Below are 18,253 nucleotides of genomic sequence, written 5' to 3' on the forward strand. Positions count from 1 at the left end.
TATTATTGCTATTAACAGAAAAACTAGTTGTACTTCAAGCGATGTGAAGGCATTTTGCGTTTTAGTTTTTATGATTATATAAACTTGTTGTTGGTATTAAGTCTTTTTCTCTTATGTTGATGGTCTTAACCTTTTACTTTTTTGCACAATAAAATAAGCCATATGATGTGAAAACCAATCATATTTTTAGTATTATGTCTTTTTGAGTTGTACAAATAATCAATAATTATTTTGATGGAGTTGAATAATAAAGTGGATTACTTACTGATTAATTGTCATTCTTTTACTTCATCATTATGTAGTATTTATATTCTAATTCAAGTTCCTAAGCCTATTCATAAAGACAGCTTTAATTGATTACACAATTATTCATTATCTTTTTATTAAAAAAAACTGTTTTATAATGAAATAAATTACAGGTATATAAAATTTGTGTTATATATTAACTTTTTGATCAATTTTAATATTGATTTATATTGCCAAGCTTTTTTGGATATAAATAAAATTTTAATTATAAAAAAAAAAGTTATATCACTACTTTTATGGTGTCAAAGATCTTGTAGTTCAATGCTACTTAATTACTTCTTAAATATCAATGATTATTAGGAGTAAATAAAATTAAACCTTACAAGATTACACCAGCAATTTCATAATATTTTAACTATTTGAAAATCAGATATCATCTGCTTTTTATATTGGATGAATAAAAAGAACATAAACTCTAGCAAATTGGGGGTAAATTTGAATCTAAATTACTAAATAATTCAAAAAATACTAATTTTTTTATTAGTTAATTAAAAACCAAAGAAAAAGAAACTAGCTATGTTTAATTACATCCTTAAAGGCAAAAAAAAAAAAACTATTGTCAAGTTTTGATCCCATAGACTCAATCTTGTAAAAATTTTCATAGAACTTTGATGTAGTTTAATCACAATAAAAAAATTTTAGCTCATAAGAAACAGATAAATTTTGTTTTAAATATTTCAATTAGTTTGATTCCAGTTAAAATTTTATGATTGTAATTGAATTGCATTAAAATCTTGGGATAGTTCCCATGAAATTGAGTCCATAAGATTACAACTTATTATTGTAAACCATGACGAATTGAGGATGATCGAGTAATGATCCATTTGATATGGACATTGAAAACACAAAGGCGTGGGGCATCGAGTTGTAAGATGAGAGGCCAGGCCTTCCCCGGTTGCGTTCTAAAATTAAAATTGTTAAAATACTAGTCGTGAAATAATTGAAGGTCATTCAGACTGAATATTGACCACAAAATTCAACACTATCCCTTTTGCTCAACCCATTAATTGATTGAACAATAAGTTTCAAAATTAATAATGTCAATCATTTGGGAATTTACGATCTGTGTTAATCATAAATGCCTTTTAGAATGTCACAGGCTCCACTTAGCTGAATCTTAGAAGAGAAAAAAAAAAAGAAAAAGAAATTATAGACATTAAATTTGTTTGAATATATGTGTTATTAAGATATAGATAATTAAGAAGAAAAGCTTGGCCAATAATGATCAAAGGAGCAGCACATGTCGTGGAAACAATGTTTCTGGCGGTGGAGATGCTGCTGCTGCTGCTGCTGCCTCATGTAAATATTCTATGAAGAAACATTTCACTTTATTATATTGAAGCTTCAAGCTTGATTCGTAGGAAACATGCTCCCAGGTTTCCATGAGAAAAAGAATAAAAAAATCCCAACAAGTTTTGGTAGTCGCAAGGCACCGAAAAAAGGAAAAAGAAAGGAAGGTAACCTTCCTTGTCAAAAAGGGAAAATGAAATAGTGACTTTGTGCCACTTACCAAGGAGATCCAACAATGCAATTTCCTTGTATTTCATGTGAGGGAACAAAAAGTTAGATGAAGTTCTTGGATAATGTTTGTGAAATTTAAAAAAAAAAATTTAATAAAAATTTTAATAAAAATATTTCAAACCATTGAAATGATAGAGTTTAATATAAAAATCAATAATATATAAAAAAATAAAAACTGATATTTGTAATTAAAATTTGATCGGTATTTATTTAATGATAAAATTTTTATTAAAATTGTTTATCTAAAAAAAATATCAAAATTTGTATATTTAATCTATGTAACAAAATATTTTAATTTATTGATTTTAATTTTTAATGATAATTTTTATTCAATCATTTTTAATAAAAAAAATTTATAAACTTTATCCACAAAATTTTAAATTTTATTTAAGAGAGGCAAGTTGCATGACACTACTATAAAATACAACTAAATCCAATTCGTGGGAATGAAGGGACTTTCATTGCTCTAGGCTTCAGTTTTAGGTACACAAAGCTGTGGAATTTAGCTGCTTCTTTTTTGGAAAATAACAGTACAAAAATCAGAAGTGTCAGCTGCCCTTCGGCAAAACTTTACCCAGCAAGCAGCTCAAAAAATCAAAAGACTACATATATTCTTAACTGCTGGAGTACACATAGCTGCGATGTGATTCATCTTAATCTTACAATCTCTTGGTAAATTATTAATTAAAGGTTCACACTTTGAGTTAAAGCCTAGGGGCCTTTGTCACTTGTAATGAAGAAGCATGTTAGCTATTTGCTCTAGTCTGAATCAAGCTCGGGACCAGCCCATTGCCATTTTACATATTTTCTTCCATATGTTTGTCTTCAAAAATAAAATTTCCTGGAATTTCATGGCAGTTCGAGATAAGTCATGAAATGGACACCTTTCATATTTAATTTCCAAACACAGAATAGATGACTCCACATATTCTTCTTTCTTCTTTCATTTTCGGTCCCCTCTTTCTTTCAATTGTCACTGGTAACAGACAAAGAAAAACAAAGAGAAAAAGGATTGCAGCAAAATTTAAAGATGTCAGACTTGCACTGCCATTAAGTTGAGTTCCACAGTTAGTACAATAAGACTGAGATTATGTTCGCCACAAAAGGATTCATACTCAGCATTGATAACGTCCATACCTAGTATAGACAAAGCCAAGAATAATTAGGAGAGAAAAATAGTAGTATTTATTAACCTGCTCAACCATGTGGGGGCAATATTTGTTATGTAAAAAAGTCTTACATGTAATTAGTATTCTTTATTGAGGGTAGCTACATTTTTCAGAATTGTTAATTTCTAAGTCAACATGGTGGTTAATTGGAGAAGTCTCTTCAAACAAGAAACTACTCTTGATTCCCTGGTCTTTGTAATTGGGCGTTGGCTTAACCTTGCAATTCGTATAACCAACTTTGAATTTTTGGGTAGATTTCACCATGCAATCATGCATATAATATATATATTTTTCTTGGTACAAAAAAGGATATCATTAGAGATAGAGATTGTAAATGTTAAAATTTGAATTCAAAGTTTTTGCATAAACACGATCATTATATAAGATCATTAAGAAGTGACCACCACCCAAATTCTAGAACTAGGAGTTCAATTATTCAATTCTTCTTTATTTATATATTAATTAAAGTTAACCCCCTAAAGTTTTATCCATATGAGGTTAAAAATTTTGTTATTGTGATGAGATCTTAGAAGGATTTATCATTTTTTCTTTTTGGATTAGGATTTTGATATGCTTCTTTGCTAGCTGATTATTCGATATACTATACTTCTGTTGTAGTCCAAATCACTTCGACCTCTCAATTAATATAGGTTGTGTGAAATAATAATTTTTCTTAGCCAATAAGATATTGAATTATATTTTATTCCCCCCCCCCCCCTTTTGTGTGTGTGTGTGTGTGCTTCTTTGCTTGGCATTAAATTTCATCAATGTTACGAGATAAATATGGGGCAATGGAACTTGGAGATAAGGGGAGAATAACGTGGAGATGTCATTACAGCTTCCACTCTTGATTATTTGGTAGGGAAAGGAGAGTTGGGGATGATCTGTTTTATTTCGGTTGCGATTGTTGGCTAAATAATGAATAGTTCGGTAAGTTCAACCCCCCACTTTCGAACCCCTTTTGCACTGTGGGAGAGTCAACGAAAAGTAATCATGGTAATTCTCTCTAAACGTGATCACCACCATGATTGTCTGCTAGAATTAATGCATAATCAAGGAACAATCATACATAAGTTGGCTACAACCGCAAACAAGAGAGAGTGTACTGTCATAATCAACTAATCAAACGTCATTATATTTAATTATCGATTTTGAAGACGAGGAGAATTATAGGAGTTGAGACTTGAATTTTAACACTAAAAGTTCAAAATAAAGTGAATAAAATATCAGGGTTAATTTTGAATTCAAAATTCAATATATATACATAGCCAGAATAAAAATTTGAGTTTTAACCTAGAAATCCGAGTTGTGCCTTGTGCAGCTGAAACTTGATGATGGCCAAGATAGAATATTCATAGACAAATGGATGGTGGCTATCACCCTTTGTTTGGTCCTTTGACTTAACAGGAATTAGATATTCCTCTAACGATTGGTAGGGGAATTCTAATTTATCGCATTAATTAAGAAGGCAAAAGAGGAATCAACTTAACGGCATGGTACTTGAGAACTGAACTTGATTTTCTTGTGCCGATTCACAAACTTGACTTATAAGATATTATTTCATAAATTATTTTTTGTATACAATGACTTGGGAATTGAAGAATTCATTAGTCTTAATCTCTAAACAGGTTTTCGGATAATAGCTTTTGGTTTAATGGGAAACCAACAAGTGAGATATGCAAAGAAAATGGACAGAAGACAATCAAATAATCAAAGCCTGACATTAGAAAGCCAAAAGGGACCCTAAAGAGAATACGGGTTGTCCAACCCTTGCCCAATAGAAAACAAATGGTAGTTGATTCTCATTGACACTGATTTTTACTCTCCTCAAACAGGATAATTCTAATTTAGCAATGATAAGGGAATAGAACCTTCGATGCTCAATCATGAAAATCTGAACTCTGAACCATCCGCAGCTTGTCTTCTCTAATCTTTATAGCAATACAATAACTAATAAGCCAAAAAAATCTTTATGAGCCAGCATGAATACAAATTGAATATAAGACAAGGTGTTTCCAGGGAAAGACAAAAGTCCGATGTTTGATAGTGTGGGCACTCTCCTTTATCATTGATCGATGGCTTTGTAACTTAATCTGTACTGGTAGGAATGTTTTTGCTAGCATACAGGAAACTGTTTTTTAGCTCTATGAATTTTTAGAATTTTATCATGTTTGATGCATGCAATTAATAAGATCAATTTCAATTGCCCCACCTATTTGTCTCGACCACAATCCCTAATGACTTAAAAGTCTCTCCTTCATCATTCCCTAGTAGAAAATCACTCATGGGATGCAACTTGCAAACCCATTGGTGCTACCAAATGAAGAGCTAAGCCGCCCTGATTAATAAAGCTTATTAACCGGGTAGGGAAAGGTAATATTTTCTTTCCGATTTGGCTAAACCCCTAGTTTTCTTGAACGTTGCTGTGGCTTTGTCGAGAATGGTATACTTGGATTCAGCCTATATGAAAGAATTGAATTTGCCTTTTATTATTATTATTATTTTTAAATGGCAATTTTATACATCAAGATGAATGAGAACCGATTATTACATCCCTGTTATAAGTAATGTTTCTTTGAATTTGCCTTTTAGTTATTATCACTTTACAATATTCTTCTAAATTTTGGTTTTAATTTTGTGCTTTAATGGTTTTGTTTCTTTCATCGTGGTAGTAGTAGTACTCCATTTTTGTTATGAGGCATTCATTTGTTGCACATGAATTTTAACTGATTTTTTTACATATTATTATTCTTTTCATTAACTTTTTTATTTATCGGCCTTTAAATTTTTAATTAGTTTTTGATTAATCAATTTTAACGAAGAATCTCACCAAGTTCATCCGATATTTAGACCCGCAATCGTCAAAATTCATGGTTTCTTGACGTGTCTCTCTTCCCATTTTGAGTGTCCAATAGGTTTAAAACTGCTATGGGCCTTATCCAAATTGCAATAAAACATGATAGCCCAATCCTAGCCTTGGTCCAAATGAGTTTTGGAACTGGTTGGTTCTTCCAAAACCCAAATTTCAATGGGCTGTCTACCAAAACTAGTCCTACATTTCGGCTTGAAATTCATATATATTACATATGTTTTTGACCAGCTGTCAGACAGTAAGGGTAATAGTACCATTTATGAACATGGATTGCCTTGTGATTAAACGATGGCCTTATTCCTTTCTTTCGCCATGCAAAAAGACTCCAAATTTTTTAACGTCCCTTGCCTTCCCCGCCACCTTTAGACCACGAAATAACCACTACATAAACACCATTCCTGGAAACACTTCTGTTTCATCACCGAAATCTCCTCGGAAAACCTTCTCAAGTATTCAAAAATATGGCCGATCCTGACAGGTTGCCGATCCGATACACCCAGCAGGAATTCCAACCCCAACCCCAACCACACACTCCACCACAAACCCATCAACCCATCAAACGCCGCCACACTGCCCGCTACTACGCGCATCGGGTTCGTGAAAGCTTCACCGCTAGAGTCACCAAAATACTATGTGCCATATTTTTGTCTCTTCTTTTAGTTGTTGGCATTGTTTTCTTCATTTTATGGCTTAGTTTACGCCCTCATCGTCCAAGGTTTCATATCGTAGAATTTACGGTTCCTGGTTTGGCTCAACCCTCAGGGTTTGAGAATGCTCAAATAACGTTCAATGTAACAGCCAGGAATTCCAACCAACAAATTGGAATTTATTACGACTCTATGGTCGGGTCAGTTTTTTATAAAGATCAACAAATCGGGTCAACTCCGCTGCTGGACCCTTTTTACCAGGAACCAAAGACAACAACAATTGTGTACGGTACATTCGGTGCGGCCACGCTTACGGCAAACAACAACCGTTGGGAGGAGTTTATGAATGATAGGCAACAAGGAACGGTGGTTTTTCGTTTAGATATAACTTCAGTAATCAGATTTAAGGTTTCTATATGGGACAGTAAGCACCATAAGATGCATGTCAATTGTGATGTCGCAGTCGGTTCTGATGGATCGATCTTGCCAGCTTGGAAGAACAAGAAATGTCCTGTCTATTTCGGTTGATTCTTGCATTTATTTATGTCTTTTTTGTTTTCTTTTGGTTTTTCTTTGTTGTATAATCATTTCTTATTTGATTTTATTTGTAATGCCATATATCTAAAGGAATTATGATTTGATGGCACCTTTTTAGACCTTTCAAGCTTTGAATGTTACAAAAGTAAAACTTGTAGCTTAAGTTCTCCATATATACCTAAAGAGAAAATCAAAACACTTATAAGTCTTACTTGTTTGAGATGAACTTTATTAGAGGAGGTGCTCATTAAGCAAAATGGGAAATTTTGTACAATTGAGACAGTGAAATTGCTCTTTGTTTCTCTTGGATGAATGGAGTAATTGCCACTTTAGCCTGGTATTTGGAATTTGGATGCAAGGGCTATGAAATTGCCAGATCTGAACCACGTCAGAGTTTTAGTCCTTCGCTGCTGAGTCATGTTTTCCCCTTTTTTAATCCACTTGATTTATCTTGTTAACAATAATATTGGAATAATCTTGCCAAACAAAAAAGGGGATATAAAGCAACTTCTATTGAAATTATTTACTTTAATTACCTTTTGATTGAAACACTCTTCAGTATCTTTATGTTTACCGGAAAGATTAAGCTTCCTTAGTTCTTAGTTCTTCAATTATGCTGCTCTCATGTGGACCAGTAGTCTTCCTGCTTATTATAGTAAGCAATGCAAACATTTTCCTTCACTGCTAATCTTTGGCCTTGAAGCCTGTGTGCCACATGAAGCAAAATAACATGCAAAAGAAAAGAATATAGTTCGTCTCTCCCTGAAAATATTAATAAATATGTTCCTTGCTAAACTTACATCCTTCAACGAACAAAAGTTCTAAACTTCAAACTTTATTCTCACTCAAACCATTATTCCCTAGCCTCCGAGATCAATCAAATTTCATTACTAGCTAGGCTGATCTATCAATTCAATCCTTGTGGAAGCCTCCTTCATTCTCTCCGCAGAAGAAACTATCCCAAATAATAATGTGTGAAACCAAAAATTTCTACTTATGGCTACTTCAGATTGTTGGCCTCTCAGGCCTTCTTGCTCTTTGTCTATGGCTAGCCTTACGCCCCAAAAGCCCCAACTATACTATCGTGAACTTTTTGGTCCCTGCGGTGAATGATGGCAATGCATCTGATCATGGGATAATTCAATACGAACTTGATATCCAAAATCCAAACAAAGACTCTGGTATCGACTATGATGATATCTTCCTGATCTTTTATCACGGGCCGGATACAGTGGGGAACAATGCTATCCCTTCTTTTTATCAAGGGAAGAATAGAAATCGTCTAGTACTTGACCATGTGGATGTTGACACTGGCCTTTGGACAGCTCTTCGAAATGCAATACTGAATGCAACTGCTGAATTAAGGGTTGATTTATCAACTACGATCAAATATAAAACATGGGGCATAAAGAGTAATCACCACAGCATACACAGGGAAGGGAAGATACCGATTGGTAAAGATGGCAAGATATCAAACAAGAAGAAGAAAGTTAAACTTCGACGTGCACATTCATTAAAGAAATGGAAACTAAGGGCTACTCGATTTCTCTGAAGTACTATTGTTAATACTTTACCTTTGTCTTCTTTATGTATCTATAGCTGATTTGCTGTATTTTGTCACATTTTTTTTCTTTGTTTTGTATATATTCATAAGTTTCAGATTAAAAAGAAAAAGAATTTCATAGTTTGATGAATTTATGATCATCAAATGCAGACATGCAATTAAACTTGAAAACATATGATGCGAAGAGCAAATCCAACAACAACACAAATCATTTGGTGAACAATGTACAAACAAATTTTTGTCACTAGTGGAACCAGACCGACTACGCAGTGGAACCAGACCGACTATATATTGAAAGGAATGGTATAAGAGTAAATATCTCTATTCGAATCTATTTAATATTTATAATTTTTAAATTTTTTTAAATATTTATTTAAATTTAATATCCTTATTTAAATATGAATCCATTTAAATATTTTAATATGTTAAAATATCTTTTTTGTTTAAATTTTTTATAAAAATATAAAATGAATAAAAATTTAATTTAACATTCAATTTCAGTATTAATTAATAATAAATAAAAAGTTATTTTTTGAAGTCTGAAACTTTGTAAGTATAAAATTTATATTTTTTATATGTCTAAAAAGATAATGAATTCGGATACAAATTTAAATATTTATTATTATTTATTAAAATTTAAATAAATTTGAATATTAAATATTTAAAACATATTATCCATATTTATTTTGAATCCATTATGAATAATAAATTTTTTATTTAAATTAATTAATTATTTATTTATAATTATCCGAATCTAATATACAGAGATCAAATAATAAAAAATATCCTTCTATTTATTAGTCATCGTCATTCCTACACGCTGATCGGATGTCCTTGGGTACGTAAGCTTTCTTTTCCGTGGACTCCTTTATTGTTTTCTTTTACTTTTGGGCTTCCCCAATGGGTTCACGCAACTAGATTCATCCTAAGATACTACTTGGGCTTTAAATCCTTAAGGGAAAACTCTAGCCCGCTAGGCATGTAGTTGCCTGATACAATATCAGAGGTTAAGCTTGTACAATCCATTCAACAAACCGCTCGAGGGAAAACGCTGAAAATTAAAATTATATAAATATGGAAGACTTCTCAAGCAAAGGGCTCACTAAGCAGCGAAGCAAAGCTGTTTATTATGTATATTTAAACCAAAGAAGCGCTACCAATGAAAGTTGGTAGAATTAATAAGGATCCAAATACTTCGCTTGCGGTTGGTCCTGGACAAGGAAAATCTCATCTCACCTTAGATTTTTGTGAATAAAAAAACCAAAGAAGCACTGAGAATTTCTAGACAAACTTACAGATAATATGTAAGTACCATCTTTCAAACCCTATCGAGGATCTAGTTCAGAAATTGAAGCCTCATTGATTAAGACTTCGACAGTTTCACGCCTATATTGATCAGATATGTATGACTCAGACCTCTTTTCTGTCTCCTCGATGGAATGTAAATGAAACGCAGGTCTCGATGGCAATATTGGGAGAGAGATGGAGTAGCTATTAAGCATGAGAACAACAGACATGGTTGGTCTGTAAGCAATATTTTCTTGAAAACATAGCAATCCGAGATGGATACACCTCATTATTTCACCGCTCGAACCATCCCTCAGAATTGGATCTCAAATATCCAAAGCAGTCCTATCATTCCAATTTTTCCATGCCTGCAAGGATTTTGAGAATATGAACTCAGCAAAGAGCATGTAAAATCTACATTGTCCTTTTTAACAATTCTAATCCAGTCTTGAACACAAGGGAGATGCAACTTACATGGGTTAGAAGAGACTCTCCCACTATTTCTTTGGCGAAGCTACTGATTTTTTTACCACTAATGATTTCCAAAACCAACACACCAAAGCCATAAACATCAGACTTAGCTGAATATTGTCCATGCCAAGCATACTCTGGAGCCATATATCCACTGAAGACAATAAATTAATAAAAAAAATGAATTTGAATGGATTTTAAAGTAAGCCCTTGTTGAATTTGTGCTAATGCTTAGGATAACCTAGTGTTTTAGACTCAACAGGTGTAAAAACAAAATCTGCATGTTCATATACTTACAAGGTCCCAACGATTCTGCTTGTACCAGAGTGAGTTTGATCGACTGGAAACAATTTTGCCATTCCAAAATCTGAAATTTTAGGATTCATCTCTGCATCTAACAATATATTGACTGTTTTGATGATTTGATATTGGGAATCTTAGTTAAGCTAAAGAAGTCCCTTAGCTATTCCCTCTATAATTTTATATCTCTTCGCTCAATTTAGTAGTAAACGCCTGACAGGATCTACAAAATTCCAGGACTAAAATGTATTCAAAAAGTTTCTACTCATGATTAGTCATGAACAAAATACTTATAATCAGAGATATGCAATTTTTTACCAATAAACATGTCTTTTCAACGCATTCTGCCAAGACAAGCGAATTAAATAAAGCCAATATATTTAATTTGTATAGTCAAACGAATTGCTACTATACCGAATATGAAGCGGTCAAGGCTTGAGTTGGGCAAAAACTCGTAGATGAGAATCTTTTTCTTCCGAGCTAAAACCAAGAAGCCTAACCAAATTCCTATGTTGAAGCTTTGCCAATAACAGGACTTCATTCTTGAATTCTTGTTGGCCTTGTGCTGAATTTGCAGATAGTCTCTTCACAGCTATTTCTCGTCCATCTTGAAGCTTACCCTCATAGAAGATGCAACAAAGAAAAATGATGGAAAAATCTAACTTGCAATTCCCAGTATTTGCTTTTCAAAGGAGTAGTGATACTAGTGAGTTACTAGTTTTATGGCAGAAATAAAAACACTAGATTTAGCACATTTTGAAAGAAATTTTATTATAAATGGGAAATTTGGAAGTTGAGTAACCGAGACACCACTAAAAGTGTTAAGCTTAGCACTCGGAAAAGAGGACACAAAGTCCTGCATTCCTTCTAGATATAGCATATAGAGGCGGCTCAGCGGCAGGGAAGCTTTATTCTATTATAATCTTTTCTTTTCTTTTTCTTATATTGAAAATTTTCATACACTAAAGCTCCATTTGGATGCTCAATTAGCAGCGATGAGGTGCAATTACACTATTTGCACAAAAAAATTGTGTTTGGCTGATCGGTGAAAGCATATCAGTTGCTTACACCTGTGATTACAGGTTCGAAGTCACGGAATCTTTTAACTCCAGTTGACCAAATAGCACCAAAATGAAATTTCAAAAGTCACAATTGCCATCATATATTTTTGTTAAGTCCTAAATATCCTAAAATAAATGCTAAAAAAAGTATAATATATAGTAATAATCAGTTCACATTAGTATATTAAATAATTATTTGATATGGTTTAACTGTTAAAAATATTAAATATTTTAAATAAAATTTACAATTTTTAATACTTAAAATTTTAATTATTATTTTAATATAATTTAATGTGTCAATATTTTGATTTAATTTCTTAAGATTTTAATGCTAAATAATTTTTAAATATATTATTTGCTATTAAGTTTTTATATTAATGTTTTTAATGGTAATTTTATCTTTTCACTTCACTTCACCTTATCATTTTTATTATTTTTATATTCAAATACATATTTCATCCTTAATTTAATATCAATATTATAATAATTAATCTCACTCTTATAATAATTAATCTTATTTCTATAATTATTTTAAATTTTATCAAAATTAATTTTCCCGCCTATTCAAAAGAACTTTAAGAATCTATTTGGATGTCTAGTCAGCAATGATGAAGTGCAATTACACCATTCGCACCGAAAAGTTTGTGTTTGGTTGACCAATGAGAATATATAAATTGCGCCACACATGCGTTTAAAGGCTCGAAAGCCACTGGATCATTTAGCTTCAGTTGACCGACTCGTACCAAAATGAAATTTCAAAAGTCACAATTGCCATCATGCCATCATATGTTTTTGTTAAGTCTTAAATATCTCAAAATAAATGGTAAAAAAAAACGTATAATATATAGTAATAATTAGTTCACATTAGTATATTAAATAATTATTTCATATGGTTTAATTGTTAAAAATATTAAATATTTTAAATAAATTTTACAATTTTTAATACTTAATTTTATTTATTATTTTAATATAATTTAATATGTGTCAATATTTTAATTTAATTTTTTAAGATTTTAAATGCTAAATAATTTTAAAATATATTATTTATTATTAAACTTTTATATTAATATCATTAATAGTTATTTTCTCTTTTTATTATATTTCATCTCACCATCATTATTAATTTTATATTCAAACATATATTTCATAATTAATTTTAATTTCAATCTTATACTAATTAATTTTATTATTATAATAATTAATTTTATTTTTATCATTATTTTTAATTTTATTAAAATTAATCTTATAGTCTATCCTACGGATTCCATTTGAATACCCAGAGAGTAGCGGTGAGGTGCAATTACACTATTTGCACCGAAAAGTTTTGTGTTGGATTGGCCAGTAAAAGCATATCAATCGCACCAGACCTGAGATTAAAGGCTCGAAAGCCATTGGCTCCTTTAGCTCCAATTGACTTAATCGTACCAAAATGAAATTTCAAAAGTCACAATTACTATCATATATTTTTGTTAAGTCTTAACATATCTCAAAATAAATGTTAAAAAAAAAAAAAACGTATAATATAAAGTAATAATTGGTTCACATTAATATATTAAATAATTATTTATGACGCTCACAATCTTATATTAGAAAAATATATAGATATGTTATAATATATATATATATAAATTTAAACTTAAACTTATGAGTCATTTTTTATAAGATAAAATTATAAAAAATTTTTATCAAAGTAGACAATATCTTATTTGTTGGGTGTGAGTTTCTATAAATAATATCAAAACGATCACTAGTCAAATAAAAATTAAATGCTATACCATGAAAATCATTAAGTGCTGCAAGATAAAAAGCCTTACTACACTATGAGAATCACTAAATGCTGAATGATGGGAAACTACTTATAAAATCCTAACGTTTGATATGATTTTAGTCTTGTGATTGGACTTGACTTGATAAGAATGTTAAGCTTTAAGTGGGGAGATTTTGATACCCTCAATCCCATATTAAAAAAATGTATGGATATAATATAATATATATATATATATATAAAGATCTAAACCTAAACCTATGATATGTCTTTTGTAGAATAAAACAGTGAGATTTTTATATTAAAGCGGACAATACTTTATAAGTTGAGTGCATATCACTATATTATTTCATATGGTTTAATTGTTAAAAATATGATTTTTTTAAATATTAAATATTTTAAATAAATTTTACAAATTTTAATATATAAAATCTTAATTATTATTTTTATGTAATTTAATATGTGTCAATATTTTAATTTATTTTTTTTAAGATTTTAAATGTTAAATAGTTTTAAAATATATTATCTGTTATTAAACTTTTATATTAATGTTTTTAATAGTCATACATATCTCATCACTGATTTGAATCAAAATACTATAGTAATCAATCTTATTGTTACAATAACTAATTTCACTTTCTCTGTTATTTTCAATCTCACTAGAACTAATTTTATTGCCTATTCAAAAAGATTATAAGGCTCCATTTGGATGCCTAGTTAATAGCAATGAGATGCAATTACACCATTTGCATCGAAAAATTTTGTGTTTGGCTAACCAATGAGAACATATCGACCGCACGACACCTATGATTAAAGGCTCAAAAGCCACTAAATCTTTTAGCTTCAATTAACCTAATCGCAGCAAAATGAAATCTCAAAAGTCACAATTATCATCACATATTTTTGTTAAGTTCTAAAATATCTCAAAATAAATGTTAAAAAAATGTATAATGTGTAGTAATAATTAGTTCACATTGGTATATTAAATAATTATTTCATATGGTTTAATTGTTAAAAATATTTTTTAAAAAATATTAAATATTCTTGAAAAATTTTTAATTTTTAATACTTAAAATTTTAATTATTATTTTAATATAATTTCATATGTGTCAATATTTTAATTTAATTTTTTAAGATTTTAAATGCTAAATAATTTTTAAATATATTATTTGTTGTTAAATTTTTATATTAATATTTGAATGATCATTTTCTCTTTTCACTGCACTTTACCTTACCATCATTGTTGCTTTTTCATTAAAATATATATCTCATCACTAATTTTAATCTCAATGTTACATTAACAAATTTTATTATTACAATAATTAATCTCACATTTACTGTTATTTTTAATTTTAATGGAGTTAATCTCACTATCTATTTAAATGGACCTTAAAGCTCTATTTGAATGTCTTTGTTAGTAGCGGTGAGGTGCAATTAAACCATTTGCACTGAAAAGTTTTGTGTTCGACTGAATAGTGAAAGCATATCAATCGCACCACACTTGCGATTAAAGGCTCGAAAGCCATTGTATCTTTTAGCTCCAGTCGACCTAATCGCACCAAAATGAAATTTTAAAAGTTACAATTGCCATCATATATTTTTGTTAAGTCCTAAAATATCCCAAAATAAATGTTATAAAAACGTATAATGTAAAGTAATAATTAGTTCACATTAGTATATTAAATAATTATTTTGTATGGTCTAATTGTTAAAAATATTATTTTTAAAATATTAAATATTTAAAATAAATTTTACAATTTTTAATATTTAAAATTTTAATTATTATTTTAATATAATTCAATATACATCAATATTTTAATTTAATTTTTTAAGATTTTACATGCTAAATAAATTTAAAATATATTATTTATTTGTAAACTTATATTAATATCTTTAACGGTCATTTTTTCTTTTAACTAAGCTTTACCTCACTATTATTGATACTTTTGGATCCAAATACATTTCGGACCACTAATTTTAATATCAACATTATAGTAACCAATCTCACTGTTATAATAACCAATCTCACCTCTCACATCAATTACTATTTTTAATTCCATCGAAACTAATCTCACCACCTATCGAAATGACCTTAAATATTAAATTACTTTATAAACAATACCAAATTCACGTCGTCCAAACATGTTTGTATCGAAAAAGTTTTCTATTGCACTCTTACTACCTTAAAATTAGATTGCAAGGATTTCTCATCAAATTGTAAAGATTTCTCATGACTCATGTTATCTGCAAATTAACAAAAGAAGCAAGTTATAGCAAATGAAAAGGAGAGAAAGACACAGGAAAGATTTTGGCTAAATGGATCTCACTTCATAGCTGGTACTTAAGCTAACTACAACCTTTTCATTTTTATATCGTTGGATTAAATTACTCATGTTTAATTTTCAAAGTAGGAAACCGCATCTACTTAAAAATTGTAAAGAGGTCGATTTTGTAAAGTGGTTGTTAGGCTAAAAGCCTCAATCTAATCAAATATCAAAGTCAACGGAAGTAAAATCAAATAATTAATTAATCAATCACACAAGAGACAATAATTTAATGTGATTTGGTCTAATCAACCTATGTTCACAGATAAGAAATAAGATCTACTAGTTGTAAAGAATTACAAACATATAAATCATATCAACCTCACTCAACAATCAATACCCATAAACTCTTTCAATTTCTTTTAATCTTATGGAGTATTCTTAACTCAAATAAATACATACACATGTGCACTGATGCATCATATCTACGTGGACCATCTCAGTTCCTCTAGTCCACTCAAACATACACACTCATAAGAACGTTAAATCCCAGTAGTCTTATGGGGTGTCTATCTCATAAAATCTTACAGCTTTGTTTTATCTTTTTTTTTTTATATTTAACAACCCTATAGAGACTTCATCTATTTATAAGTATACAAATTTGTCTATTAAAAATCTTTTTCTTTTTAAAATTCTTCTTTTGCAATTCAAACTTGCCTTTTAAAATTTTTTTTCTCTTAGAATCCTTCTTTTATAAGTCTTTTTATCCATCAAGCAATCACAAGCAAATTTGTTATGGGATTTAAGTCATTATTCTCAACAATCTCCACCTTGACTCAAATTTCATTAAATCATCTATCTTCATGTTAGATATGCTTGGCTCTACCTATTATGAAAGTCTCACAATCATCTTCTCTTGTGTGCCTTCACGCTTCATACAAACCGATCTTCAAAACACAAACTTGAATTTCTTTCTTAAGTCGAGCTCATCTGAACTTGTCTCTTCCTATTTCTCAAACCATACTTTGATACCACTTGTTAGGGATCACTAAAACTTTGATGCCACTTATTAGGCTAAAAGTTCTAATCCAATCAAATATCAAAGTCAACATAAGTAAAATCAAATAATTAATCAATCAATCACATAAGAGATAATAATTTAACATGGTTTGGTTCAACTGACTTATATCTCAGGATAAAAAATAAGATCTACTAGTTGTAGAAAATTACAAACATACAAATCATATATTAACCTCACTTAACAATCAATACCCATAAACTTTCTCAATCTCCTTTAGTTTTATAAAGTATTATCAATCTAAACAAACACATACCTATGTGCACCTATGCATGATACCTATGTAGATCATCTCAGTCTCTTTCAGTCCACTCAAATATACACACTACCATACCTATGTGGACCATCTCATTCTTTTCTAATCCACCCAAATATACACACCTATAAGGACATTAAATTCTCAGTAGTCCTATAAGGTATCTATCTCGTAAAACTCTATAACTCTCTTATATTTTTTTCTCATATCTAACCCTATAAAGACTTCACATATTTATAAGCATACAAATTTACCTAATAAGAAAACCTTTTCTCTTAAAATTATTTTTTTACAAGTTTTCTTGTCTATTAAATAATATCCAACCAAATCTAAACAAATCTGTTAGGGGATTTAAGTCACTATTCTTAACAATCTTTACCTTGGCTCAAATTTCATCAAATCATTTATTTTTGTGCTAGATATGTTTGGCTCTACCTACCGTGAAAGTTTTACAATCATTTTTTCTTGTATGTCTTTACGTTTCATGCAAATCGATTTTTAAAACACAAACTCAAACTTCTTTCTTGAGTCAAGCTCATATGGATTTATCCTTTTCCATGCCTCGAATCATGTTTTAATATCACTTGTTAGGGATCACCATAGCTCTAATACCACTTGTTAAGCTAAAAACTCTAATCTAATCAAACATAAAAGTCAATGGAAGTAAAATCAAATAATTAATTAATCAATCACACAAAAGACTGTAATTTAACGTGGTTTGATCTAATCAATTTACGTCCATAGATAAAAAATAAGATTTACTAGTTATAAAGAATTACAAACATATAAATCATATCAACCTCACTCAATAATCAATACTTATAGACCATCTTAATCTTATCTAGTCCTATGAAGTATTTTCAACCGAAATAAACACATATCCATGTGCATACATGCATCATACTTATATGGATCATCTCAATTTCTTCTAGTCCATTCAAACATACACACCATCATACCTATGTGGACAATGTCATTCTCTTCTAATTCACTTAAACATACACATCCATAAAGACGTTAAATCTCTAGTAGTCTATAGGGTGTCTATCTCATAAAATTTTATAACTCTCTTATATCTTTTTTTTTATACATAACCTTATACAGACTTCATCTATTTATAAACATACAAACTTGCCTATTAAAAATTCTTTTCTT

General features: G+C 29.9%; 2 protein-coding genes and 1 pseudogene across 3 annotated transcripts; 2 read left to right on the plus strand and 1 right to left on the minus strand.

Moving 5' to 3' along the window:
- Nucleotides 1-6,128: 6,128 nt before the first annotated feature.
- On the plus strand, nt 6,129-7,265 carry LOC111280391 (NDR1/HIN1-like protein 26). The gene has a single exon (XM_022867740.2). The coding sequence runs from the start codon at nt 6,330-6,332 to the stop codon at nt 7,041-7,043; it is 714 nt and encodes a 237-aa protein (XP_022723475.2). The 5' UTR covers nt 6,129-6,329; the 3' UTR covers nt 7,044-7,265.
- Nucleotides 7,266-7,802: 537 nt separating this feature from the next.
- Nucleotides 7,803-8,765, plus strand: LOC111280394 (protein NDR1-like). The gene has a single exon (XM_022867742.2). It carries the CDS (start codon nt 8,023-8,025, stop codon nt 8,602-8,604), a length of 582 nt encoding a protein of 193 aa, XP_022723477.2. The 5' UTR covers nt 7,803-8,022; the 3' UTR covers nt 8,605-8,765.
- Nucleotides 8,766-9,682: 917 nt separating this feature from the next.
- LOC111280280 (cysteine-rich receptor-like protein kinase 44) lies at nt 9,683-18,209 on the minus strand (annotated as a pseudogene). Its single transcript, XR_016334910.1, has 11 exons — nt 18,205-18,209; nt 18,050-18,089; nt 17,683-17,735; nt 17,172-17,223; nt 17,037-17,056; nt 16,789-16,847; nt 15,609-15,744; nt 11,089-11,294; nt 10,672-10,897; nt 10,378-10,528; nt 9,683-10,271 (listed from the first exon to the last, which is right to left on the minus strand). The product of XR_016334910.1 is annotated as a cysteine-rich receptor-like protein kinase 44 (transcript).
- Between the last annotated feature and the right edge of the window lie 44 nt (nt 18,210-18,253).

This window comes from Durio zibethinus, chromosome 28 (assembly GCF_047325235.1).
Source record: "Durio zibethinus cultivar Kanyao isolate XHJ-2024 chromosome 28, ASM4732523v1, whole genome shotgun sequence".
NCBI lineage: Eukaryota > Viridiplantae > Streptophyta > Magnoliopsida > Malvales > Malvaceae > Durio > Durio zibethinus.

What these genes read in the sequence shown, in the direction of transcription:
- LOC111280391 (XM_022867740.2), top strand. Translation starts at nt 6,330, where the DNA reads ATGGCCGATCCTGACAGGTTGCCGATCCGATACACCCAGCAGGAATTC.
- LOC111280394 (XM_022867742.2), top strand. Translation starts at nt 8,023, where the DNA reads ATGTGTGAAACCAAAAATTTCTACTTATGGCTACTTCAGATTGTTGGC.